The sequence below is a fragment of the Ambystoma mexicanum genome, chromosome 7p (assembly GCF_040938575.1).
Source record: "Ambystoma mexicanum isolate Mex_15411 chromosome 7p, UKY_AmexF1_1, whole genome shotgun sequence".
Lineage (NCBI taxonomy): Eukaryota > Metazoa > Chordata > Amphibia > Caudata > Ambystomatidae > Ambystoma > Ambystoma mexicanum.
In genome coordinates, this window is record NC_090939.1 from 88,967,993 (window position 1) to 88,995,534 (window position 27,542).

Consider the following 27,542-nt stretch of genomic DNA (forward strand, 5'->3'; position numbering starts at 1 on the left):
TCTGGATTCAGAGGACCTTGTTCACATAGTCTATTAGGGGGACAACCTACGCATGATGTAATTCCCCAGTAGACAGGTTGTGCCCTCTGGTGTCACTACTATGACCGGGTGTTTTACCTTGTGTCGCCCAATTTTTATTTCCAAATCTGCAGTCCCTTCGACAGGAATTTCATTCCCATCGAAGTTCTGAAGTTGTCCAGGAAGAGGGGTGAGAGGGATCTGGTATCTCTCCCACCTTCCAGAATTCAGCTGATCAAAGGCCCTCTTTGACAGAAGAGTGGCTGGGGATCCAGTGTCCACCAGTGCCAGAAAATGTACATTGCCCTTACACTTGGACTGGGGCATAACATCTACCCTCATTCTCCTCCAATGGACAAAGGTAATGGGCATTCTGGGCAGGTTTGGTGGTCAATTATGATTCTGTGTTGGAGTTTGAGAATCCGAAAGAAGAATTCGACATTGGGATATTTGGGGAGTTTTGGGCTCCCCTTTTTCTGATTCTGGGCCACCTTCCCCCCCCTACCCCTTTTTGGAGGCAGTCACCAGACTTGGTTTGGACAGTCTGGTTTCCTTGATGCTCATATTGGGGTTCAATGATGGGCGATTCTGACTCAGTCCTCACATTCACCCAGTCTTCATTTGGATCTCTTGGGACCCATTTTTCTTTGGGAGGAGTTCCCCCTTCCCTGAAGGAGATCTTTTTCCCAGAATCCTCTAAGGATTCTTCCCCTTCAAATTGGAGGACACTGACTTCCTCCACAAAATGGGTTTTTTGGGTTCTTTATTTCTCCTACCCCCCTCTGTTCCCTGGGTTGCAGACTTTCGGGGGCAGGAGATTTGTGTTCCGGTTCCTGGGTGTCCAGGGGCTTTTCACAGGTGAGGAAGGAAGCTTCCTCTAGGGCTTTACACCTCCCTTCCACCCATGCCTCCTCGTCTGGAACCGGTGAGTTGTCATGGTGTTCTCCCCATCATTGTTCCGGGGTACCACACCCTTGGTTTGTGGGGTTCTGAGCCGCCATGTTCATCTGAGGGTTCTGTTGAGCCCTCAACATGCGACCCAGATCCTGGGATAGGTTCTAGACCTGGTGCTCCAGTTGTGACACCCATTCTGGCTAGTATGATGTCTCTGGTCAACCCTAGGTGAGTCACGGGAAGGGTAACTATCCCTTCTCCCATAGTACCCTGGGAGCAGGGTACTATGGGAGAAGTCCAGCGATCCAGTCCAGCGATCTTTTCTCTTGAAAGTCCCTCACCAGCTGGGTCATTATATATTTTGGGAGTGCATGAAAGAAGGTGGTGATGAACTCCCAACTATCTGTGCGCACCCTCCTGGTGGTCTGTGCAAAGGCGCATTTGAGCTCCTGCACAAATTCTTGTGGGGCCTGATCTTCCCCGCACTGCAGATTGTAGGCCACCTTGCGGGCCTCTTGGGGGTTTCTGTGGGTGGAATGGTGTGTCAAGACGGCCGCCCTGTAGGTGGACCATCTTGAGTGGTTCTGGTCCTCCAGTCCCGCAAAGAAACTGGAGTATTCAGGGGAGAAGGTCCATTTTACATTCTCTATGCAATTCTGGCTGTCCTTCATATGAAAAGTGTCCATCATTTGCTCATATACTTCTAAGTGTTCCCAAACCGAATACTTGGCATTTTTATGATATGGAGTTATGAAACTCCTAATGGCCTTAATCTGCCTGATGGGATCTTTGTTCATAGCTCTCTTAAGTTTGTTTGCCTTCTTTGTCTTAGTCACCCGAGTCCACTCACCCTCAGACTCAGAGGCGCTGCTATTGGAGGTCCCTTCTTGATCCTCTAGGCACTCCCAGATTCTGTGAGCTTGGGAAGGCCTCACAGAATGTGGGGGCCCAGTTTCTCTACTCCTGTGGTGCTCAGAAGAGTCTTCTGACTCTTCCCTGCTCACCGGGTTGGTGGAGGACACCCCCCCTGCCCTAATGGGGTAGAGGTCTTCTGGAGGCTCTTTTTGGGCCTTATTTCATTTAGTTTCTCATCAAATTTAACCAACTGGTCCCTTGGAAGGCGGCACTTCAGTGGATCTAATTCCCTGACCCTCCACTCATAGGAGTCTTCCTTGTCAGAGACATCAGACCTAACATTTGGGTACCTGCACAGGGACGCCCGTCCATCAATGTCTGGGCGGTGCTGATCTGTCAGTCCCATCTTACTAAACGTATTGAATTCTGCCAGCCCCATGGCTCCCAGGTCATGTGAGACAGTAAACATGAAGTTGGCAGTGTTCATGTTATTGAATGGGTTTGAGTCCCTGAGTACAGAGGTCCTTATGCTATGATCAGGGATTGCCCTGTCCCTCTGTACCTGTTCAGGGTCCCTCCAGTTATGATTTAGTCTAGCACCCTCTTTCTCCAACCTTGCTAGCTTTCCTTTTTCAGCCCCTGCTTCTTGGTAATAAGCAAAGATCTTAGCCTTTTGTTCATTTATCAATGCTTTGCTGGCCTCAATGATCCGCTCTTGCACTGCCACTTGCTGGTGGAGCCCATCAATTTTTTCACAGAGGACCTCATTGTCTCTCTGCGCTTCCTGCATGTTTTGGGAATATTGAAACATTTTCTGTTGCAGGAGATTCATCTCCTGGTTTTGTGTATCTTTGGCTTGGGTGTTCTCTTTCAGAGCACCTTTTACCCGTCGGGCGTGCTGCAGTAACTTCCCATGCTCTGTTCTTAATTCATTTAACTCCTGGAGGGCCAGCTTACTTTCCTGTAACTTGGTTTTTAACTCGCTTATTTCCTGGCGTAGGGCGTCTTTCTCTTGATTTAGGGTGCCCCTCTGCTCCGCCAGGTCATCTCTTTGTTTTTTGATAGTGTTGGATTTCTGGCGCTCCTGATCAAATTCCTCTTGAAAGTGGAGGTCTCTCATAATTAATCTATTATTTTCCTCTTCCAATCTGATTTCCTATCTGATTTTGTAGGGTAACTCCCTGTTCTCCGAAGGCTCTATTAAAATGTAATTGTTGCGCCAGCTTCTGTTGACTCTCTCGCAGAGAGTCAACCCTTTCCTTACAATCCTCTTTCAATGCCTGTAATTTGGTCTCTTGATCTGCATTTTCGTGCTGTTGGAGAGCCAAATCCTCTTTTCATTTTGTGACATAACCTCTAGATTCTACCTCCAATTCTTGGCTCTTCCATAATCTTTGTTCTACTGAATCTAGATCAGTCTGGATTTTATCTAACAATTCAATTTGATTCTGTGCCAGAATTGTGTTTTCAACATGCTTTTCCCACATCAGTCCCATGTGGAGATATAGGTAGGAAATAAGCGAGTTAAAAACCAAGTTACAGGAAAGTAAGCTGGCCCTCCAGGAGCTAAATGACCTGTTGCATGATTTCCTGTAGGCAGACATTTTCATCCTGTTCTGGCTACTCACCACTGACAAAAAGCTTGTGCAGGGGGTGCTTCCTAGCCATTCTGATTTCTACTGGAACAGCCATTTTGGAAATGTCCTTTATTAATTATTTTAGGGTTGATTTAATTTTACTTTTACAGACAGGCCTGGTCTTGGAGTATTTGTTTTGGGGGGCGCTTGTACAGTGTAACACAGTATTCCCACCCCGCAAAGTATCACTACCCTGCAGATTAGTCTGCTGTGCTAGATGGTCACGGGTGGTAACCAAACTCAAAATCCTGGCACGAGCCCCAGGTTTGTTAAGGATTTCAATCAGGTGAAACACCCTGGTCTCAGCCTCGTATGTAGAGCACATCTGAAATGCTTATTTCTTTCTATATATATTCAATATTTGAGAGATACCCCACTCATATCACCCCTCCCCCCCCATTTCAAATAACCCGGATCACGATGCACCAGGAACCAGGCTGGTTGGTAAAGGTAATATTTATTTATTTATTTAAAAATTCAAAGAAATCATACACTTTATAATATGGGGCAGTAATCACCAATGTGGTGACAATAACAATAGGAATGTAGGCAATGCACTTAATTCAACCCTTTAGCAACACAGATAGCAAACATCAGGGAATAGACACACTTTTTGATTTCGGAAAGATAGTACTCAAGTTAGGATTTCCCCCTGCAATATTCCCTCACCCCACAAATAATCACTTCTGAATGGATATAAGGAAGCAGCAGGCAGTTAGGAATATGAATCTGGAAACAGATTTCAAATCTAACTTTCCCTATTCAAATGACAGTGAAAATCGGATTTGGAGCAACACTGGAAAAATGCTAGCAATCACAAGCTATGGATTGAGCAAAAGCCTACAATTCGAGAATTAATGGAAGATTGAAAACAGTTTATAATAAAAATGGCATGTGGGAAACTTGCAAATATTTAGATTCCCGCCTGGTTTTTTGTTGTGGTGTAGCTATAGAGCTTAGGTACAATCTGGAGGTGAAATTAAGTCTCTAGCTGGTAGATTGAGTGAGTTATGCTAGATATAGTGAGGTTCGTTTTTAGGAAATAGAGCAGAGAAAAACAGAAAAGCGGATTTAAAATGGATTGCAAACTTGACTTAAACTGGATTTAATGACTAAGGAAAAGAGAATGTCACCAGTGAATCTCCACAGTTACGCGGCCGTTGTAACCCTTCACGTGGTGTACCCCGTTTCCTTTATAATGAATTAATTTATTTAATCAAAATCGCTAATGGCTTATGTTCTATGTGAAACAAAAATAAAGAGTTAAATCGGCGCTGACACTAGGACTCAAAAGCAGGGTTTCACAGATAATGCTGACAATATTAACGATATCGGGGTCAGAATAGGATAGCTTAGAGACTGGGATAGAACAAAGCAAGACAAGGTATACTATGGTCTTCTATGGTTCCTATTGATACTCACAGTCCACTTTTTAATTTTTGGATTTTGGAAAGTCACGGATTCTGGTCAATACACGATAAGGCGCTTGGCAAGACAGCTGGGCAGTTGTGGTCACCGGATGGCACTGGACTGGTCACTGGATACTAAAGATCAACTGGATGGTAGGTTTGCAGCAAGCATGCATTTAGTGAGCAGCAAGCCAGGTTTATTCAGGATGCTTCCCAAAACACCACAGTTTTTCCCTTGGTTATTGGGATTGCTTTAGAATTAAGGCCTAGCTGAAGCAGGATCAGCAATGCTTGGCCTTGTGGTTGGGATCTGGAGTCTAAATGTAAGATGAAGACAGGAACAGACGGGAACAGGACGCCGGCGTAGGAAATCAGGAATTAGTGTCTCCCTGTGTGTTTTCAGGGGCTCTTATTTATAATGCCTGGTGACATCATCACAGTATATGACTGGGGCAGGCTTTACTACACCCGCCTCTATCAACCGGATTGGGCAGGGGTAATAGTCTCCACCTAGCTTTTTGCTGGTTGGATTTCAGAAAAATGATGTCAGGTTTATGGGGTGAGTTTTACAGTGTCCAGAAACCTCCCATAGTTACTAGAACTAAAATCTAATTTTGCCACAAACATATGTTTACACAATTGCAACCTCTTAGCAAATCAGATGCACAGGTTATATATTTTGTGCATCACATTTCAGTCCAAACCTCCATTCCGTGAGGCCTGGTTTCGCCCTTCGAATGTATTTTGGTAATTTCAAACATTAAAGATTCAGCCTAAAATTCCACAATTTTATACACAGATCCGCATTATGTATGTACAAAATGTTATGTTTTCAACATTAATACTTTCCTTGGAATCTGTCATAGTCTGTAACTTCTGTTCCCCATGCGGCTATGAGTTCTACCAAGTTTTAAAACACAGCCCATAAACTTAGATTTGAAATCGCGAACTTTTTACATTTTACTAATTCTTGCTGCAGAGATAAAAAGTCTTTAAAGTTTCTTTATAAAATAGTCTTTGTAACCAAAATGCAATTCCTTTGTTGGGTCATTTTCTTTTAACTTCAACTGCAAGCAAATGTCATTTCCTGCAAGGCAAGGGGGTTTCCCATCTTAATTGAAGGTTTTATTGTTTCTTACACCTCCAGTTTCCTTTCCTGGGAACATCATTGTCCTGGGTCCCAGCAGAGACCTTTTCCGCCCTATAAGTATCAGGGGGTTGCCAGGATCTGCTGAGAGAGATAACCCTCCCTTTTGGCAGAAACCTGTTTTTCAACTTTATAACTCCAGCCACCCTGGTTTTAAAATCCTTCACTTTTTGATCTTAAATCCAGAAATAAATAAGCCTGTTGCATCAAATAACACATGTGATACAGTCTCACCAGTAACAAACCCCTTCATATTACTCAAGACTGTGAAGCTTTTATTTACCAGTGAACTGTTTAAAAACAGAGACATTGTTTTTTTCTTTATTTTGCAAAAGCCTATTTTTTTTACACATGTGAAAAGCTGACATTTCTTTCTTTAATTCGGTTTGGCAGCTTCATTAGATTTCCACAATGTCTTTGCAGCTAAAGTCATTTTGTTGTAAGCATGGGTTTTATCTGAACACTGATATAGGAAACTGACCAGGCTCAGATAGTTGCAGTTTTTTTGAAGACAGCTGGTGTTTGCTACATTTTAAAGAAAATTAATGCGCGTTTCCGTTTGAGTGAAAGTAAAGTTTTTGGTTGATTTCTTTCAAGTCTACTTTGACAGGACCTGTCATTCAGGAATTATGCCCGTTTTTTCTGAGGCACAATGAATTATCCGGGTCCTGGCAGGGCCTTTTCCATCACAGTGGTTTCAGAATGAATGGGTGGATTTAGCGACAAAGCAGCATTTTTAAAGGGTGAAAAAGGTTAATTTTGAAGAGGAATATTGGGTGTTGAGCAAAGCAATGCTACCTTTTCACTTAATTCCATTTATATGTTGCAGAGCACACTGGCACGCTCCTACAGCGTGTCCCCTGTTTCATCCTGCCGGAAGTGTGTGTGGCAGCCATCTTTTTGGTTAATGCAAAAGCGCACGTTTTGAGGTACTGGCTCGCACAGGAGCCAGCGCAGACATTTTGCTGTTTCTTGTGCAAATGCAGCTCATTGATGTGGTAAAGCACAGCAGAGTGGGTCAATATATCCCACAAAGGGAGTCCACTCAATAGGGATCCATCGATGAGCCATCGAAGAACTCTGCTAAACTCAGATACATTGGGGTAGTAGAGCCTTTTTAGAAGGAACCAAGACTATCTTAAACAATACATGGACTGGGATTGTTGATACACTTTATTTACAGGTTGCCCAGGTGGGGGGATCCTCACACAGAACTGTGTCTTGGGTAGGGACAAAGTATTCTGCCATTGTTAAACCCAACTTGTCTTCCTTCCTATGTCTATTGTTGATTCACTTTACTAATTGATTTGTATGCCATTGGAAACTGTCAGCAGTTGGTGCATTTTAAAGGAGTCAAGAGTTGATTGTGGTGCCCCATAGACATTGTAAATTGTTTCTATATTAGTATTGCCAAAGCACAAAGTGTATTATTGATTGTGTATCTATTGAACCTTATTTATATAAAGAACGGTGTTATCACATAACACAGTGTGTGGACATTCCTTTGTGGGTTGTTGGGGACTATACTGTACTTAAGAACCAGCCTGCATCACCTCATGAGAGCTTAAGCCTTGATTGCTTGACCTTCGTTACCATATAGAGAATCTTGGCTGTGGTGTTCTGTGCTTTTACTCTGCCATATAGAGGGCAGGAGTACAGAAACCCCCTCCAGTCTTAACAATTATTCAGGCACCCCCCCCCTTGGGATCTTGAGCTGGTGCTGAAGTTACTTCAGAATTCCCTCTTTGAACCAGTGGAGGACATTGATTTGAGACTATTGACTCTCAAGACTGTGTGTCTAGTGGTAAATCCTTTACCCGCAGATCTGCTCTGTAAGGAGCTGTTTCTAAGAGTGCTCCCTTAGGCATGGGTGCTGCGCAGTGATCATGGGCTTCTATTGAAAGTGGCTTCGAATTTTCACGGGTCTCAGGACATTGTGCTTCCTGCATTCCATCTAAATCCATCTTCATCAGAGGACGAGAGATGGTATTCCATGGATGTCTGCAGGGCGGTGCTTGTATATATATTGCCAGGAGTGCTCTAATTCTGAAAAAGAATGTGTTTTTTTTTTACTTATGGGGCCTCAGGGGCAGGAACAAAAACCTCTGTGGTTTCTATCAGTGAGGGGGATTCAAACACTCATTTGCATGGCCTATGAGGCGGCGGGGATACTGCTGCCTCTATTGATCCTGGGTTGGTCGATCAGAGGCATGGCAACGTCCTGGTCAGATGCCCAGGGAGTCTCCCTGGAGTAGGTAGGCTACCTGGGCTGACCCTAACACATTCTTTCCCTTACCGGTTGAATGTTGCAAGTCAAGAAGCCTGTGCATTTTGTGACTTGTGTGTCCGGTGCTGGCACGCACTGAAGGAAGTGTGGCCTGTTCTACTTCAATAAAAAGGTGGCGGGGTTGTTACAGGATACATGTGTGTTGTGTGGTGTTTCATAGGCACTATCATCTCTAGCTTTGGATTCCCCCAAAGTAAGTACTGGGATGTGAAAGAGGGGCATTGAAGTAATGTCTTGATCACCTGCCGGCAATACTCATTACCAGTGCCGGCCCCAGGTCTACCAGCACCCTGAGTGTGATTTTTGGGTGCCTCCCCCACCCCACCACACCAACGTTCTAACAACACTGGTGCATTTTCCTGGCAGGCGACAGCCAATAGGCTTAACAAATTAACTTAATGGGCGGCTGGGAGGATAGCTTAGGTGCAACACACTTGTCTTGGATGCAAGAAAGCACAAAACAAAGGTTTCGACCCGGTCAAGGACTGCAGCCCAGGGGAGTTGCTAGGTCTGGAAAGGACCCGGGGCTACGCTGATGGCAGAACTGTTGGGACTGGGGGCTAGCTAGTCTTTTGGCTGTAGCTCCTGAGATTCTATATGGGGCTACAACCAAAAGATCAGGGGCTATAGCCCCCTTAGCCCCCCCCTAGCAACGCCCCTGCTGCAGCCCCCAGCTGTTCAATCAATCAAGTACAACAGAATTTGCGTGAGCTCTTTGCTGTTCTTGATAGTGTGGTTAGGGTGTGGTGTGTTTCCTGAATAGGATCTGGGGCCACGCGAGACTGGAGCTTGCAGTCGGCTAATGGAAAAAGTAATTGACTGTTAATTTACATTGTATGAGCTGGCGGTGCCCTTTATTTGACACGCCCCTGTGCCACCGCACCACATGATGTACCTTGAGCTGGCTCTGCTCATTACTCTTAGTCCTACTGTTCCTCCTCCCAATATGCACGACCCATCTTTTCAACCATCTGTGGGAAGGAAGGGCCCATGATTCTTGGTTGGACATGGTTAACTGATCGGTTGTGGGATAAGAAGATATGTACTGTTCAAGACTTCAATTAGAAGAAAACAAACCAAATGTTGATAGGCTGCCTGCAGAAAGACGGGCTAACCCTTCACGATAATTTTGAAAGCCAACGCTGTCAACATTTTACAAGTGACCATTGTGTAATCTAATACTTTTCTCAAAAGTTTTTAATATGCCTTTATTAATAAAATAATCACAACTCTAATTGTATGTGCACGTTTATTGCTGGACAGAAATCATTGTTCAGCGTTTTTGTCAAACATGTGGCAAATACATTTTGTACACTATTACAAAAAGGTAAATCAGAGCGAATTGTGATTTTTGTATGAGTCACATGCAATGTGCAACTACTGTCTGTATAACTTGTACAGTACAACCCGTCCGCCTTATTGTGCCAAAAAGCAACAAGAAGCTGCAATGACTCAGCAAAAACAAGTCTCCTCGCATTGACCCTGCGAGAGTGACGTCCCACACATCCCATGACGGGGGGAGTCTGAAGACATGCCCTGCACCGCCCTCGCCTTCCGGTTGCGCAAGACCCAATGCAAGTGCTGGGGTGGCTTGCATAAGATTTTCAGGAGGTGTGGAAATAGAGAAAAGACGGCAAGTTCACCCGCCGCAGAAGACAGACAGACCAGCCAATGAAAGGCAGCTATGATTTGGGCAAAGCGAGTTAGGCACGTAGGATAGACGAGCCGACCAATAGGTGAAGAGCAGAGACAGAGACGAAGCGCTACGTCATCCAAAGGTACCACAACACAGACAGGTAGAGAGTGCCTGGCAGTGGCAGGGAGAGGAGGCGTAGACATAGAAGACAGACTCACACGGTAGGTAGGTAGCTTCACCAGCATCCATGGAGGTTCGGGGGACTGAAACCCCGGGGGGCGAGCCGGGGCAGGACCCTGACGAGACCCCGGCGGAAGGCGCGCAGGAGTGGGCGGGCGTCATGGAAGAAGAGACCCCCAGAACCTCCGAGGACCCGGGAGCCCCTGGGGACGGCTCGGAGTCCTCCGAGGGGCCGGCGCTGGACTTGTCTCGCCTGGGACTCCACTCCCTGTCTCCTGAACTTCTGGGCCCTGCCGAGCGGCGGAAGGCGCTGCGCCGGCTGCTGCTGCCTTATAACCGGCTCCCGGCGCTGCCGCAGGCGGTCGGTGGCCTGCGGGAGCTGCGATTGCTGGACGTGAGTGGCAACGCGCTGGCGGAGCTGGGCCCCGAGCTCCTGGGCCTGCCCCAGCTCCGCACTCTGCTGGCCAAGAACAACCGGCTGCACGAGGACTCGCTGCCCAAGGAGCTGGGCCTGCTGCGCCGCCTGGAGGTGCTGAACCTGAGCGGCAATCGCTTCACCTGCATCCCGGGGGCCCTGCTGCAGCTGAAGGGGCTGCGTTCTCTCAGCCTGGGTGGGAACCGACTGAAGAGCATCCCGGCGGAGATCGAGGGCCTCGGCAGGTACGTGCCTACACGCACTGGGCCAAGCTTCTCAGCAGGTGGGGGGTCGAGTGGCAAACACGGGCTCAGAACGAGATTTAGGGTCTCTGCGCAGGTACTGGAGGCGAGCGGGAAGTGCCTGGATGGGTGTGAGGACTGGACCGCCCCAACACCTTTTCTAAACTGCCAGGAGACCCATGCACCTGGGTTCCATGTAATAATGTCCTGAGAAAAATTGCTGTTTTTTGTGGGGACATTATTACATGGAACATGTGGGGGGCAACCCCCAAACCCTTTATTTTCTTGGGGTGCGGGGGAATCCCCCACCTGCCCCTGTGTGTGTGTGTGTGTGTATATATATATATAACTGTAGTCTGTGTTTGGGTTTTGATCACTTTTACATGGCTGGTACGTGTAGGAATTAAGGTGTGTTGCAAGGCTCTATTTATGTGTGGATATTGGAGGCCTTTTATATAGGGTTGCCGGGCTTCTCCTATGTCAGGAGAACAGCGATTTTTCAATGACTTGCTTTACACTCTTATTTGATTTGAATAATTTGTAAGTGCGGACACAAGGAACTAAGTCGAATCCATGTGCAGGTGGAACAGAAAGACTAATTAGCAATTTAGTCATTGACATTGGTACCAATTAAATTCACAGGAAAAGAATAAAGCTTTTATTTGAAAAGGTGGGTCTTTAAGCCTGCTCGAAAGACCAAGAGGGAGTTTGACCCTCCTTAAATTCAACAGGAGGCTGTTCAACAATCAAGGCCCGGCAACTGAAAATCTGCAGTCTCCTCTTGAAACACAGTTTGTCCTTGGGATGGTAAGCAGATGTTTATCTTCCGACCTTGGGACCCGAGCAGGATAGTACAGGCTCAGTTTGTTCATTAAATAGCTTGGTGCCAGACCATTGATGCTTTTATACACCAGACAACCGATCTTGAATTTAATGAAGTCCTCTACTGCTAACCATTGAAGGTAGCGGTGGAGGCCTGAGGTTGAGGTGTTTTTAGGTACGCCAAATAACAAACTCATGCATTTTGCAAGTAGTCCGTTGCAGTAGTCTAGTTTGGAATTGTCTAAGTCTCCCACGACCAGAGCACGGTCAGTCTCTGGTACATAGGGGAGTGCTTGCCGCAACAGGCGGATGTTACAAAAGACTGTGCGAGACTTGGCCATCACAGCCCAGTGCCACATCGCCACCATAGATGTCTTACAGCACCTTGACTCCCCGTAGAGTGGTGTTGTGCCTTCTCCAAGGGTATCATGCAACGGGAACAATTAGTAGGGAGAAGATAAGAGGGCGGGGAATAGGAGCCTCAAATATAGGAGGTATGTAGCAGGGAAAGCATCGTTTTGTGACAACATGGATGCATATCAGTCATGTTAGGTGGACCATAGTTCTAACATTTTGAAAGAATGTTAATGTGCTCTGATTGTATTGGGCTTTCAAGGCAGATTTGGAAATTTGTATACAGTATTATTTTTGGCTGCATGATGGCTTCTAGGACGTGCTTGGGCAGTCCTAGAAATTCTGAGTTTGTTGCCCTGGCATACGTTTAAATTTGACAGCAGGCAAGCTTCAAAATGTTATTTCCTGTACTGTGAAGCCTGAGTGCAGAGAGCGGCCATGTCGAGAGTTGGTGAATGCTGTTGTATAACCAAAAAGGTAGGGATTTAATGTTTGACAACCTGTCACCTTATTAGTGAGGGGTTAATACATATTTCTTCCATGTTTATATCCTGCTATAATGGAATCCCCAGTGTTACATAAAAGGCATGCATCGTGGAGCCAGTAATATGCCTGGATACTCGATGCAAATAGTCTGGGCAGATAGTTTACTCTTCTCAGAGCAATTGATTGCAACCAAGCTTTAATTAAATGCTTTCCCAACACATTGCACACGTGCCACAGGAGCCAGCCACACACTGGCTGTGCCACGGGCCTGACATGCGCTCAAATACATCCCCAAAACAGCTAGGCCTCTTCCTAGACATGACCACCTGGCAAAACCAAGCAAATGGAGAATCCCCAAGACTAGGCTGTGTACAGTGCATGCAGGACACAAAACAGAGGGAGATGTGGTTGTTTTAGTTATATCAGTGCTAGGTCTGATTTGGAAGTGGGCCTTGAGGACCCCCCCCCCCCCAATTCAATCCTCTTGGTAGCTATTATATACGAGTTCCGTATTTATTCACTTACTAGTAGAGCTCATTGGAACATTTTTATCTTTTTATAGTAAGATTCTTATACCTTTGAAAGACTCTTTATTTTAGGATTTGAAAATCATTCTCGGTTTGAATGCTGACACATTTTTTAGGAGAATTTGCAGTGTTTTGCTTGAAACTGCTCTGGAACATTAATTTGTCTAGGCATGATGTGAAACCTGAAAAAGTGAAACTATTATTTGATCGGATTGCAACTATTGATGCGTTTCACATGTCATTTATATCTGGAGCATTAGCAAGCTGGTGTTTAGGCTCCCTATCTTTCGTTTTATCCTGATAGCCAAATTAGGTGCTCATAGGATTTCGTGAAGCTTATTTTTCACAAAGGAAATCTGATTAGATATTGTATGACATGCACATATTCTGAAAGTTGTAGGTTTTGTAACTAGCAGGGTAAACATGAGAACTTGAAGTATTTACTGGTCTTTTGTTATTCCGTACAAGGTACGCGGTTGACATATTTCAGGATTTATTTACTTTGTGCAAATGGGAACCATTCTGGGACGCATGACCACAATTGTATTGGCGGTGGGTTGGGTTTCTACATTTCAACCCATTAAATCATGGCTGAAGTTTTCATGTTGGCATTCAGTGTATTTATTGATGATTTAGAACTACTTCTAGATGTGCTGTTATTTGGTTCATATGTTTACATAATATATAATTCTGCAAATAATCTAGTGATTGGTTAAAGTGGGGTAATTTTAATGCTCTATTTAAAATGTAATATTGTGAATTGTCTGAAAGTTTTCAACCATAAAACGAAAACAAAATGTCTATCCCGGAGACCTCTGCCGGGGAGGTGAAGGCACAAGACATCCAAGGAAGAATAGAGCTCTATCCTCGAATCCTCCCCTGGGAACAGTGGGGGTGAATGCTGTTGGACCAAGGCTTCTAAACTGACTTCACTGGAACAATGCTCCTGTTCGCTGGAGGTGAAAGGTCCAAGAACGTGTGAAGGAACCCCATGCCCTCCACCCCATGTCATGGAGCCCCTGTATTGGTGTTCACAGCACCTTCAGGTTCACGGTTGTGACCCCTGGCTCTCCCTCCATCTCTGACCCACCTCCAAGGCCAGTCTGGGCACCTTCAACGCTGTCCAAGCTGCACTGGAGCCCTCTCCGGTCTTGATGCCGAAACACCTCTGCATCTGCTTTTTGCCCCATGCTGAAGCTCTGCCGTCTTCGCATCTGAGACCTGCTGAGTCTTCGTGTCCCGTTCACCCCCCCCCCCCGCCCACGTGGACACTGCCCCCAGCTTCTCAAAGCCGACACTGCTGCTGTACCCCAATGCCATGTTGCGCTTGCTTGCTGTCGATTTACAGTCTCAACTTCGCAGCACCATGTTACCGCACACAGTAGTAGTAGTAGTAGCACCATAGGACGCTGAGTCTTCCAGCTCTGCTGACCCGACATTTTCAACCATCCTTATTCATCTTCAAGCTGTTGGTGCTGCTGAACAGCACTGCATGATTGGGACTGATGCCAAAAGTACCAGACTCCCGGCTCACCGCTGTTGAGCCCCATCAAGAACATTGGGTACTTTGGAAAGGCCCCACTTTCCTGGTCCACATTTGGGACCATATTGACTTCTCCATCATTTTCTTCAAGAAACATCCTTTTGATCAGGGACATTGCACCATTCTTGTGCCTGAAAACCACTGCTCATTTACCCAGAGTCCCCCGACATAAGTCTGCATTCTGTGTTTGTTTACATAGGTAGGCTTTCTTAGGAGTTTCTGATTTGTTTGCATTTTGTCAAGTCTTTAAAAAATGGTGTTTAAGCTGTTTGGGTGGGTTGCTACATTTATCAATCACATCCCTCCTCATGGTATTGTCTGCGCTACTAAAAGAGGCGAAAGAGGTATACCTTTTTACCGCCGTGCCTCTTACACCTTTACAATTGTCCGTGCTGGTTTAGTAGTGATGTGGGTCTAAGGAGGCTGTTTATTCAGTACTCATCCCTGTACTCCGGCAGAGCAGTATTCCCTTCGTCACACCAGCATCATACTCCTGTCCTCTCTGCTAGTGGCCCTTTTTGGCCGCTCATGTGCACTCTGGAGGCTCACTGGGTGGAGCTGTATCTAATTCCTGACACCCATCTACTACTGTGCGCGGTAACAGGCAGCCTCCAACATTAGTTTTCACTGCCCCTCCACTATGCACCATCTGTGCATGGTGCTGTTCTTGCTACCAGACTGATAGAACCCTACTCCCTGTTTTTAAAGACGATTACTGGCACCATTTCCATTAGGGTTGTGTCTGTTAAGGATTAGATAGTGATGGTGAAGAGGGCGAAACTAGTGTCTTTGTCTGCTCCTTTCCCTTCAACTAGGTGCGTAGTGAAGGCTGCCGGTCATCAAGAGCTCCAAATCACTGGGCCCACACAGTCCATCACGGATACTACTTCCATTTTTCTGGCAAGCCAGCTGATCCAGGCCCTAGGTGGGACTTCTCACCGGAAAGACTGTTTTTTGAGGCAACACACAAACAAATTGACACGGCAAAGAATTCTACACTGCTCTTCTTTGCTGGGGTAGCTGTGTATACAATTTTTAAAACCCTGTCGTTAGGAGGCAGCTCTTCATAACGCCCTATGAGGAACTCTTTCAGCTTCCTCGTGAGTGATGATTGCAAGAGGTTTTTGACTTTGAGCAATTCAAGGCAGGTTAATGTTAAAGGACATTTGTACCGCACACTATCACCACCGGAGTGGTCCCCTGGTGGTTCCAAAAAAGGAAGGTAGGGTGAGGAAGCATGAAAAGTGCAAGAGAGGAGTGATGTGCTATTGGTGGCCTCAGCCCGGTGGGTCAGTTGGCTGGGCCTGGGGTCTTTGCGGCCAGTAGTCGTCATGTACTGTTGTGCAAGTCTGTGTGATTTTGTTTTGTTGTTGCAATGTAGTGACGTTTGTGCGGTTTGTGGTTGTTTGGTTTGGAGTTTGAGGGATGTATGCAGAGGGGGAAATTGTTAGTGGAATTGGATAGTTGGCATCTCTAGCTTGAATTGAGGCGCTGGGCTTGCGTAGTCTCTCCTGATTCGCTTCTGTCCTGATCTGTGCCCTGATCTGGGCCCATCTGGCATTCGGGTTTCTTTCACATCTGGCCTCCACCTCGACCAGCCTCCCTCACAACCCCTCCTGTCCTCCCTTCATACTCCTGCGGTCAGTGCACCTTCCATTGTCCACAACTCAGCTAGTGTGGTGAATGACAATTCCACAAGACTGTGTACCACAAAGGGGCGGGTGAAAATGTTGGGTGGGATTGGCTGGGGTAGTTGACTCTCCATGTCAGCTGTGTTCCAGTCTATCCAGTGTCACCCCTCCAGGTGTCGTGGGAGCTTCCCTGTCGGTTCTGGGGCTGTCAGTGTCCTTTCCAGTTTAGTCATCCTTTCCTCTGTTTCGGTTTTTAGTTTGAGTCTGTGATGGAAGAGCCAGGTTTTTAGCAATTTCCTGGATTGGTGGTGATCTTGGATGTTCCAGGTTTTTGCGGCTAAGTGGTAGAAGGAGGTGCCTCCCAAGTTTTTTCTTAAGGTTTGGTTTTAGTTCCAGGCGGATTTCGTTGTTCGATCGGAGGGGTCTCGTTGATTTGTAGATTATTTTCTTTTGTAGGAATTATGCTCCTTGTCGACTTATTGCCTTGTGCGTTATGCACATGGTTTTGAAGGTGATGTAATGTTTTACTGGGAGCCAGTGTAGTGTTTTTAGGGCAGGAGTGATGTGGTCTCTTCTGGATAGTTTGATGAGTAGTATGGCTGCTGCATTTCGGATCCGTTGTAGTTTCTTAAGGAGGTATTCTGGTATTCCGAGGTAGAGGCTGTTTGCATAGTCGATTCTTGACATGAGGGCGACGATAGTGAGTGTTTTGTGCGTGAAGGAGGGGAAAGGTAGGATTCTTCTTGCCATGTGGAGGAGGAAGAAACATTTCTTCACTGTTGCATTTATTTGTGGTTCTAAGGTTAGGGTGTTGTCCATTAGGACTCCCAGATTTCTTACTACCTTAGATGGTGTTGCTGTGATTCACATTTCCGTTGGCCACGGGATGGCGGTTTCGTTCTCTTGGTCATTGGATAGGATCATGATTTCTGTCTTTCCTGGGTTGATTTTCAGGTTGTTGGCATTCATCCGGTTGAAGACTTCTTTCAGACAGTCGATTAGGGTTGAATGATCAGCTTCGGTGTCTTTGATTTTTGTAGACGATTTGAGTGTCATCTGCGTAGTTGTAGCATGTAATGTTGTATTTTTTGAAGATTCTGATGACCGGAGACTGGTAGATGTTGAAATATAGTGAGGATCCTTGTGGCACTCCAGTCGTTAACTCAAGGAGTGGATTTGAAGGGTTTAATCCATACAGTTTCTGTTCTGTCTGCTAGGAATGATTTCATGCATACAGGAGCCACTCCATTTAGTCCATGTGTGACTGAGACCGCTTACCATGTCGCACACTGTTTCTGCAAGCATCGGCATAAGAGCACAACCCAGCCCTCCCTTTTTCTTACAGAGCCACGTGAGTGGCTGGAGACCACACAAATATTAAGTGGGGGGGGAGGGTATAAGTCCACTTAACCCACCGTACTAGAGAAGGACGGCATATGACCCCTGTTGACCTCTGTCGAGCCAGAAGCCAAGGACACCCTACAGAGCTGCAATACCATGGAGTAACTACACTTGGTTCGCTTTGTGTTCAGTGTGTTAATGACTGTAAAGAATTTGAAGGCATTGGTTTCCTCCAGTGACATATCTGCCTACGCAGACCCAACACTGCAGCCCGTTGCCTTACAGCATCAAAGGATACCGTATCAAATGAGGCAGAAAGTGGATGCGGAGCTACATATATTACAATGAAATGGTATCCATCTAAAGGTGATGGGCCCCATACCACGGTATCCCTGATTGTCCAACAACGCATTAACAACCAGATACACGTAGACATGAAGCTAACATTTTCCCCCTCGTTTTAGGAAAGGGAATACTAGATGTTTTTCGCTGGCCACTGTCACCCTGCCCCAATCACCTGTCTTACGTCGACGCTGTTCTTGCTTTCCCCTGTGGTCTTACCTGCTTGTGCTTCTTCTATGTGAACCCTCCCCCTCTGGTACTTCCTGTGGTGTACAGCTCTGGGCTGTGCCTCTTCTCCTCCCCCCACTCTACCCTCTTACCTCCTCACACCCTCTATGGTGCTCTCAATATTGTCAATTTTGCCCATCTTCTCAAACTGTACTCTAGCTCCTATCCCTCTCACTAAGTTTGGAAGGAAAAAGTTCAAGAGGGATATCCTGGTCTCCAACCCACGCTTCCCTATCGATGATACCCACTACAGCACTTCTCCAGGCAGACTCTCGCCAACATCCTCTTTGTTGTTCCCTCTCCAGATCTATGGACCCTTCATTTGGTCTCTGTTTTCTCTTCCCCTCCTGCTAATGGTGGCACCTGTTGGGAGGTCCACTTGGCCTCCTTCCAATCCTCCAAGACCATCATCAATGTCTATCTAAATGGTACCGTCATGGTCCAGGGCTCTCAGCCCAATCTCCTCCTCCTTCTTGATGGGCGTCTCCTGCATCTTATCAACGTTCTCCCTTCTCCTGCCACTCCTAACACCTCTGTAGCCCCTATGCCACCTCCGTCTATTGCCTTTGCCCACTCTCTGGCCCTTTTTCTCCCTCTGCTGGGTGTACCTCACTCCTTCACCCGACCCTGTAAGTCTTTCAAATGTGGCAACCTGCTCCACGTAGCTACTCTCAATTCTCGCTCTGCTGTCAAAACACTCTTAAATCTACCATGACCTGGATGTCCCTGCTCTCACACACCCAGGTGTCACGTTTGACACACTCCTCCCTGAGGCCTTCAAGATCCTCTCTGAGCCCAGAACCAACAGGCCCCGAGGTGGAGTGGCCCTGGTCTTACTGGAGTGTTTCCCTGCTTCTGTCATTCCTACACAGACCTACTCCTCCTTTGAATGCCTAGTCTGCAGGATCTCTCTCTCATGGCCTCTCCCGGACTGTGGCCACAATTTACCGACCACCTGGCCAGGTCACCCTCTTCTCAGATTAGGCTGACCTCCCATCTTCTCTCCTTGCCTCGCCCTCTCGACGTCTCCTCCTCTGAGCCCTCAACATCCACCTGGGTGCTTCTAATCCCTCATCAGGGCTCTTCCACAGCATTTGCGACTCTTTCCATTCTACCCTCTGGTCTGACACACTCTGCCGGACAGACATTGGATGTTCTCATCTCCTCACATCCCCCTCTCTAACCCTTGCACCACTCCTCTCTTGGACTGACCACTTTCTGCTCTCCTCTCGCCTGAAACGTCTTGCCCCCAAGCAAAGCCTGCCCCAGTACTGCCATCTTCCTTCTCGGTCATTCTGCCCATGAAGCGAGTGTCGGTGGACACCTTTTGCCTCTACATTCTCTGCTCCTCCTTACCCCTGTGCCTGACTCGCACATTGTCCACTATAACTTGCGTCTTTCTATCTCCCACACTCTGGACATCCTCCCTGTCATGAGAATCTGTCTGGAGCCTACCTCCCAGTGCAACTCCTGGTACAACTCTGACCTCGCTGCCCTGAAACACAAGTGCAGGGTGGCTGAGAGGAAGTAGGGGGCTTTGAACGCTTCCTCTGACAAACTGGCTTGCAGCCTGCTCCAAAGGCATTAAAGACTCTGTCCTCTCCAAGAAGAGGCCCACATCCAAGCCTGCGTCTCCTTGGCCTCTAACAGCACGTCCGAACTTTTTAAAATCTGCAAGGAGCCTGCCAATCCTAGTCTCCCTCTCCTCTTCCCTCCCAGGCTCTCTGTATGGCTCTGGCCTCTCATTTCACCACTAAAACTCGGGACATCATATCGTCACTTTCCTCTTTCTCTGACGTCCAAACAGGTGCTCCCCTGCTCTTCCAGAACCATCAAGGACCACATTGCCACCCTTGCTCTTCTTTCTCCACTGGATCGTTCCCCTGTCTCGTCAAACACTTCCTTGTGCACCCCCTCCTAAAAGTCTTCTGTCGATCCTACATATCCGGCAAACTATCGCTTGATTTCTATCACTCCTTTTCTGGGCAAACTCCTGGGAAAGCTGGCCATCTTCCAGCTTACTCTCCACACTGAATCTGTTGGGTGTCTCCATGACCATCAGTCTGGCTTCAGAACAGCCAGAGGCACGGAAACTGCTCTAATGAATGCCCATGAACGTCTTCTCTCTAATCTCGACTTCAAGCTCCCCTTCTGTCCTCATCCTCTTTGACCTTTCCTCTGCTTTCGACATGGTTAATCACACCACCTTGATCGACTGACAGTGTGTGAACCTGGGCATCACGTATCGGGCCCTGGCGTGGCTGACCTTCCTTCTGGACCATCCCTCCTAGGTGCAACTTGGGTCCGTTCTCTCTACCACCTCTCTCTCCACATGTGGTGTCCCCCAGGGCGCTATCCTCTCACCTGTGCTCTTCAATGCCTATCTGGCCCCTTTGGCCCACCTGATCTCTACCTTCTCTTCTAACCTTCAGTGTTATGCGGATGACACTCCGCTCTCTTTCAGGCTTCTCTCAGCCTCCTCCCTCGCACATTCCTGACCGTCCGCGATTCAGAATTGTTTGCACCGCCAACGATCTTTGCCTTAATGCCAGTTAGACTGAGATTCTTCTAAGTGGGACCCCTGCTTCCCCTCTCTCACTTGGGCCCTCTACCCTTACCAAGGTTTTTTGCCTCGCAGGAAGGTGTCATCTTCGACTCCTCTCTCCTTCTCTCCTCGCATCACAGACCTTGCCAAAAAAGGCCCACTTCCAGCTTCACTCTACCCATCCTCCCTTTCCCCCCAGAAGCTCAGTGTCACCAGAGCCCTGGTTCTCTCCAGGCTGCACTACTGCAACAGCCTCTTTCTCAATCTGCCTACCTCTACTCTTCACCCCCTGCAACTATCCAGAACAGGACGGGGAGACTTATCCTAGTACTATATCTCTCCAGCCCTTAAATCTCTCCACTAGTTCCCAGTGGCCGAAAGGATCAAGTTAAGACCCTCTGCATGGTGCACAAAGCTTTGTGGGGCTGGGGCACGGCCGCCCTTTCCAAAACTCTCTTCCGAAATACCTTCCTTCTATAGCCCTTATCTCGGCTACCTACAACTCTGAGGGCCAGGTGCTTCTCTAGGCAGAGAGTGGGGGTAGATCTCTCTCCTCTGTAGGTGCCTCCCTCTGGGCCAGTCTCCTTGCCCCTCTCATATTTGAGCTGGACCACCATAAGTTCTGGAAGCAGCTCAACACCCTCCTTTTCTCTCCCGCTCCCTGGCTAACTTGCCTGTCTGCTGCGCCGACTGGTTGCTTGGTTCCCTCGGTCTCACTGGGTGCCAGGCTCCTCCATGACCAGTCTTCCTTTGCACTGACTCCTGGCCTTCCGCGCACTTAGGGGCTTTAACTGTAACCCCTGAGCCATGCTGCTCTTATCCTCTCCCTTGCACTTCTCGCTGTCGCACTTGCACGATCCGAATGACATGAGGCCTAGTAGGATTGTTTGTCTTGTCCTCTCGACGTCTTCCCTCCCTTGTCTTGTAGCGTCTACAAACACTTGTGTACAGGCGCGTTATAAGCGCCATATCGTACATCGAGAATTGCACCTGATTTCCCCCACGCCACTCTGGACCTCATTGCTGACTTGTTTGGGTCAACAGTTGATCTCAATGCAGGATACCACTAAACCTTGCTTGATAAAGTGTCTAGATTCATCGCAACATTCCAATCTTGCTTTGGCACTTTTTGGATAGCAGCGCCTTTGCTTCTTGTCAGGTGCTGGTGTATTGCGAATCACATAACGTGACTAGACCCCATAGCAAACTTGCCGCATAGACTCATCCTGCCACTAGGTATGCTCTTTACCTATCCATGCTGTAATGTATATAAAACCACCTATGTAAAAGTAGCCTCTACAGAGGCCACTACCCCTAGGCTGTGCTTATAGACGGATGCTGTAATGTACATATCACTGTAAATGTAAATAGTACCCTCTACACAAGCCACATAGCCATGCTGTAATGTATTCAAAACCATCTATGTAAAAGTATCCCCTGCAAAGGCCAATACCTACGCTGTGTTTGTATGCTAATGCTTTAATGTACACATCACTGTAAATATAAATTGTATCCTCTGCACAAGCCAAGTATCCATGTAACAGCACCACGATGCCTTTGGGCCGCTGGCGCTTTATAAATCCAAATAAATAACGTTGTGTGCTGGCGGGACTGCATGTGTGCTAAACATGAACGATAAGCTAATTTATGCATCGTTGGAAAAATAGCACTTGTTCTGGCTGGCAGTGATCTTTCAGTGCCTCAGAATGGATTAACCTTAAACATAAACTAAAAGTAGTGTTGCCCCCTTCAGAAGAAAGTGAATTGTTTTGAATATGTATTACAGGAAAGCACCCCCCACCACACACCTTCCTCCAGAAAGGCTTGGACATTAAGGTAGCACCCCATACTATGTCTTCATCAAGGTTTTGTGCTTTCTTTGTATACATTTGCGAAATGTATCCAGGGTGTTTCAACCCGGAGTACATCTAGGTAGCCCCCCAAAAAGTCATTTGTGGTCATACGGCTCCCAGGGGCACGAAATGCGCCCTGGCTGCAGATGATATGATGGCGTTCTTTGATCTAGCAAATTGTTGAGAGATTCTGGCGGATGGATCACAGTTGGCCTGGGTGCCGTTCTGGTGCACGTTGATCTCAATGGTTCTGGTGGACAATTGGATATGCAAGCAAGGGCCTTGAACCCACAGAATAGTTCTACTTACAAATTTAATTACAAGACCGTGGTATTCTGTGGGGAGGCTGCCACTTTCATCTGTTTTTGGTCACTGACTACAAGCCCCTGTTGGTTTCTGCTCATATACTCCCAATTTGCTTGGAAAGATGGCTCCTATAGTTAAAAGATTACATCCTGACATTGCTGTTTAGAGCCGATACAGAAAACCTGGCCATTTACTTGCTGGGCCAGGTGCAGATAACCAATGTAGATTAGGAGCAGAATAGCTGGCATGTATGACCCCTGGTGCAAGTCTTTGCAGTGGCATCAGCATGGCACACAGACCTCTAAATGGTCATGGATCACTTTTGAAGGGGATAGTGGAAAGACTTCCTGGCTGTAGAAGGGCATCGCACTGATGCAATGCAGGCATACCTGTAAGAGCCTTGGAAATTCTGAACGGAACTCTCAACTGCTTAAGAGGTTGTTTTAATGAGAAGCATCATGGCTCTAGGACTAATATCTTAAGTTAGGAATTGGAGCACACATGACACCAGGGATTCAGTGAGACCAAAACCAGACGTGGGTAAAAGTTCTGGTTTTCATATCTGGAGAAGAAAGTAGACCGAAGTCCTAGCACAACGCACATTGTGTAATTCCTCGGGCACCGTACAGCTGCCATTCACTTACCAGAAACAAAGTGATCCTGAAGCCACACGCACTTTTTAAAAATGCGCAGCAGGTGATGGTCCTGGATGAGCTCTTCAGATATCTGGAGGTCTAAAATGTGTCCCGTCATTTAATTATCCATTGCACAACACCCACATTGTTCTCCAGAGTACCCCAAGAGGGAGCCTTTCTTGGCAGAATAGTGAGATCTTTTATTGCAGAAAACATGTCCTGGACAGCATCTGTGATCTATGCTTAATATGCGGGCAAGCCACAAGTGTAAGGCAACAAGGAGATGATGAGAAGACTTCAAGACAACCCTGCCACTTTGTGAGACCCAGTACTGCTCAGGAATAGATATCCGGTACACAAGCTGTGTCTCCCATACAACACAATGCCCTGGACTGTTGCAGCAATAAGTGGGCCCTTGGTTACAACCCATAGAGGATCCTGCAGACTAACCATAGTCAGGAAGGTCAACTCCGATGTACACCATACAGATACCGCAGGTGAGTAATATCACCACATGGATGTTATGAACAGGCACCCGAAGGAGAAGAAACTGATAAAATACCTGAAATTTGTACGGAAGACTGAATGCATTGATTGTGAGGAGCTGCAGCCTGAAGCTACCCGAGAAGGGAGTGTCTACAACTGCCGCAGTATCTTCAGAACTGTTTAGTTCGGGTATCTTGTTGAAAAACAGAGTTCTATTTTGTTATGTCTCCACGCAGGTCATCCAACGTCGCATGATTTCATGGGAAGTGTTAAAAAAAAGGATGCCGTGCCCCAGTTGGGTGAGGTAATTGGCTATCTGCACTGATCAGTCCATGTGATTCTAACGGAAGCGCCTGCATTCTGTAGTTGGATATCCAGTAGCCATACCCCATCAGTTTACCCAACAGAGACCAGGCTGAGTAATGAGTGCATGCTCTGTGCTTCAACGTCCGAAATTCAGATCAATGAGGTATGGGCTGCATCAGAAGGGTTCTTCCGGCTATCTTTCTAACTGCAGAGTCTGTGGGGGCAACATGTTCTTTGGTCCTGTGACTGACTCTTTGAGAAAGTTAAGTGACGTGCCTCTCTGCTGTTCACTCATGCATGTTGATCTTGCATACTATTTTCGAGTCTTTCTTGGGACGCAACGTGTAGTAAGTACAGGAGAGAGAGAGAGAGAGAACACACACTAATTTCCAAAGCTTTATATGTAAGTAAATCAAATATTTATCATGTTGTCTAGTAATGTATTTGTATCGGGTGATGCATGGCAGACTTTAGGCTCTTCTAAACTGTTTCATGCTCGAGACCTTTTAATGGTTTTGTCTGTGCTGCAGATTTTCTGTAGGACATATCTCCACATGCTTAATGTAAGAATAATTCCCCAGCACTAGAGAAAATCCCAGAACAATTGTTGAGTGTATTTTTTAGAAAAAATGCTTTTATGAGACTTCCAACTTCCATGAAAACAGCGTTTGGTTCTTGGTGCACTGTGGTTCTTGGTGCACTGTTAGCTCTTTGCAACCCCAAAATGGGTAGCATTGGAGTTCTTTTTCAGTTATGTTGGAGCTAAACGTTTTAAACAATAGCTCGCGTTTCACACGGTTTGTGGTGGATTTTCTAAAACACGAATGCAACTATGAAGTGACAAGTGCTCGATAACACGGTATTTCAGTGGTGCAATGACGTTAGAATATATGAAGTGCAGTTGGAAGCATGCAGTGGGAAGGGTGTGGATTTATAGGGGTGTACCGTCAGGAGGGACAACATGCAGATCCAGTCTGGGTTGGGGAGGTTCCACCCTGTGGTACAGTTGGAAGCTGTATTCCTGTGAATGTTCAACAATCTAACCTTCTTGGCACTCTTTAATCTGTCGGTCTCCAGCAGAGATGCCCTCTCATTCCTCCTCCTCGCTGTTGGAAAGTTGGCCTTCTCTGATTGTAAGGGAGGAGTTGGGTGTGCTGGTGCTGCTGGATCTATCGCTTCTGAGGGAATTTGCTGAATAACTCTCTGGCTGTCGTCAAAGGCGTACTGCTGTGTCCCCCCAACTCCCGCAAACTATTCTGACCCATTGGAGGTAAGGTGCAGAGGTCCTCAGAACTCCACATTATCCACGTTATTATTTAGCATTCATCTCTGCCAACAAGCCTGTCTCCTTTGCGTGTTTGGCGCTTGTTTCTTCAACTCTGCCATACTACATGGACACGATGATCTGCCCCACCCTCCTGCTGAAGAGACCTAATGCTTGCTCCACATAATTAGATGGGGCCAAATCTACCAAGACGGGGATCCACATGGTTAGCTGAGGAGCTATAATTTTGTCTTTCAAATTGGATGTGATGAAATGGAGCTTCTTCCACCTGAACAACATTTCTTTTTTTAATACGCTCCTCCTTTTTAGCCCAAGCAAACGGACTGGCCACTCTGGTGCTTTTGCGATACCAGCTATACTATTTCAATGACGCTTATCTGGGTCAGCCTAAATATCCGCCCTGAAAAACTCCAAAATGTTACTGGCCATATACTATCGAACAATATTGCCGAGCTAGAAAACATACCCGTGGCAAGGCCTGTAAATAGGTTACTGATCGAAAGACCGATTTATGTCAGTCTGCGTGGCCCACAGTGTCGAAGGACATTTACCTCATGACCTTTTTTAAAAAAATTAAAAAAAACAGTTTTTAACTGATCTAAACCACTAGACCATTACAATTCATCAGGACTGACTAGAGACTTTTATTAACAAGCCTGATACCTGCCCGACAGGCCAACCTACTGTCCAAACAAGGATCATTGAAAGCTTTAATCGCTCCCTGTTGGTTGTGGAAGTGTAGACCCTGACAATCTTGGGGGGAAAATCTGTGCTGTTCAGGCTCTAGCATCAATGGGGCAAAGGAGGATAAAGAAAGGCATGCATTTCTGTGACACATCTCGATTGTTGAACCCAACTTGCCAGCTCACTAGATGTACCTTGTAACAAGAGACATAAGCGTTTGCAGCCAATTCAAAAACCTCTGAGTTCTGTGTCCTTCTGCACCCCTCCACCTTGATGGACCTTGAGGGGACGGGAGGTAGGCGCATGCTGGGGCTACCACATGCTGATCCATCTGTGGGAACCGTGTCTGGCATGGCCTGTAAGCAGCTCCCAGACTCGAGCAGGTCCTGCATTCCTTGTACTTGCCACCAAACGTAGGATTAGTGGATCATGGTGACTGGAATGTGTAGAGGAGATCTGCTGGCCATGGGATTGATGGGGTATGTTTCCCCCGTTCTATACTTTATGCCTCTTTTGGGTGGTCACAGGAGTAAGTTTAACTGCTCTTCTCTCGTGTTACTTATTTCGTTAGTATTGTCAGTTTAAGCCCCCCACGGGGTATTTTCAGGATTCCCTTTTTATCATTGGTTCTCTAACATTTAGTCATTTCCTGCCGCCCCCCCCCCCCCCCCCAACCCACCCACAGATCCATCTCCTCATATGGTCTGGCTTGCCACTCCCACGCTGATGCTATCTATCCTGATCTATCTCTCAAGTTGGTAGTTGAGGCAACTTTATTATCAGGTGCATGCAGGTGACTTGGCTACAACTACTCGCCGGGGAAATCAAAAGTGGTGGCAGTGCTAGGGCTGCAAAAGCTTTCCTGAGTTGCACATCCCACCTTGTTTCTTCCCAATATGTCCATCAAAGAGAAGGTTACACAGTAAGGATTATGGGGCGTAGGGGTATTTAGGAGGAGCTTCATGGTTTTTATGGATACCAGTTGCTGCGTCTCTGTGGGATTCAGATTATAATACTGACAAAACCACAGAGTTGTGGAGGATGCATCCGCTTCCTAGCCAAGATGGTAAAACATAAGAACAAAACGATATTTGGAGCTGGAGGATTCTTCAGTCCTAGTCCAGCAAGAGAGGCATCTAAAAAAATTCTTTCCCACACTCAGCGAGAAAGCCCCCCTTGAGCTTCTCTACATAATCTTCAGAAACTACTTCCTCCTCCTACAGACATTGGCTGCATAGTAGGGGAGGTGTATAGTTTTGAACCAGATCCTAGCCGGCATGGGGAGCCACTGTAATTCGTGCAGGTTGGGGGTGATGGGGTCACGTTTCGTAGAGCTGGTGATAAAGCGAGCTGGTGGGTGGGTGTGAGGGGGATGGGGGGGCCCAGGGAACAGCTGGGGAGCTCTGCAAGAAGGGTATTACACCCCCCCCCCATTGATGTCCAAGATC

At 46.9% G+C, this 27,542-nt stretch overlaps 1 protein-coding gene across 1 annotated transcript in view; it reads left to right on the forward strand.

The window, feature by feature from the left end:
* Positions 1-9,894: 9,894 nt before the first annotated feature.
* Positions 9,895-27,542, forward strand: part of LRRC58 (leucine rich repeat containing 58) — an 87,130-nt gene continuing 69,482 nt past the window's right edge. Inside the window, exon 1 of the mRNA XM_069635846.1 lies at positions 9,895-10,723. Within this exon, the coding sequence (XP_069491947.1) occupies positions 10,131-10,723 (593 nt within the window). The 5' untranslated portion in view covers positions 9,895-10,130. The remainder of the gene's footprint in view (positions 10,724-27,542) is intronic.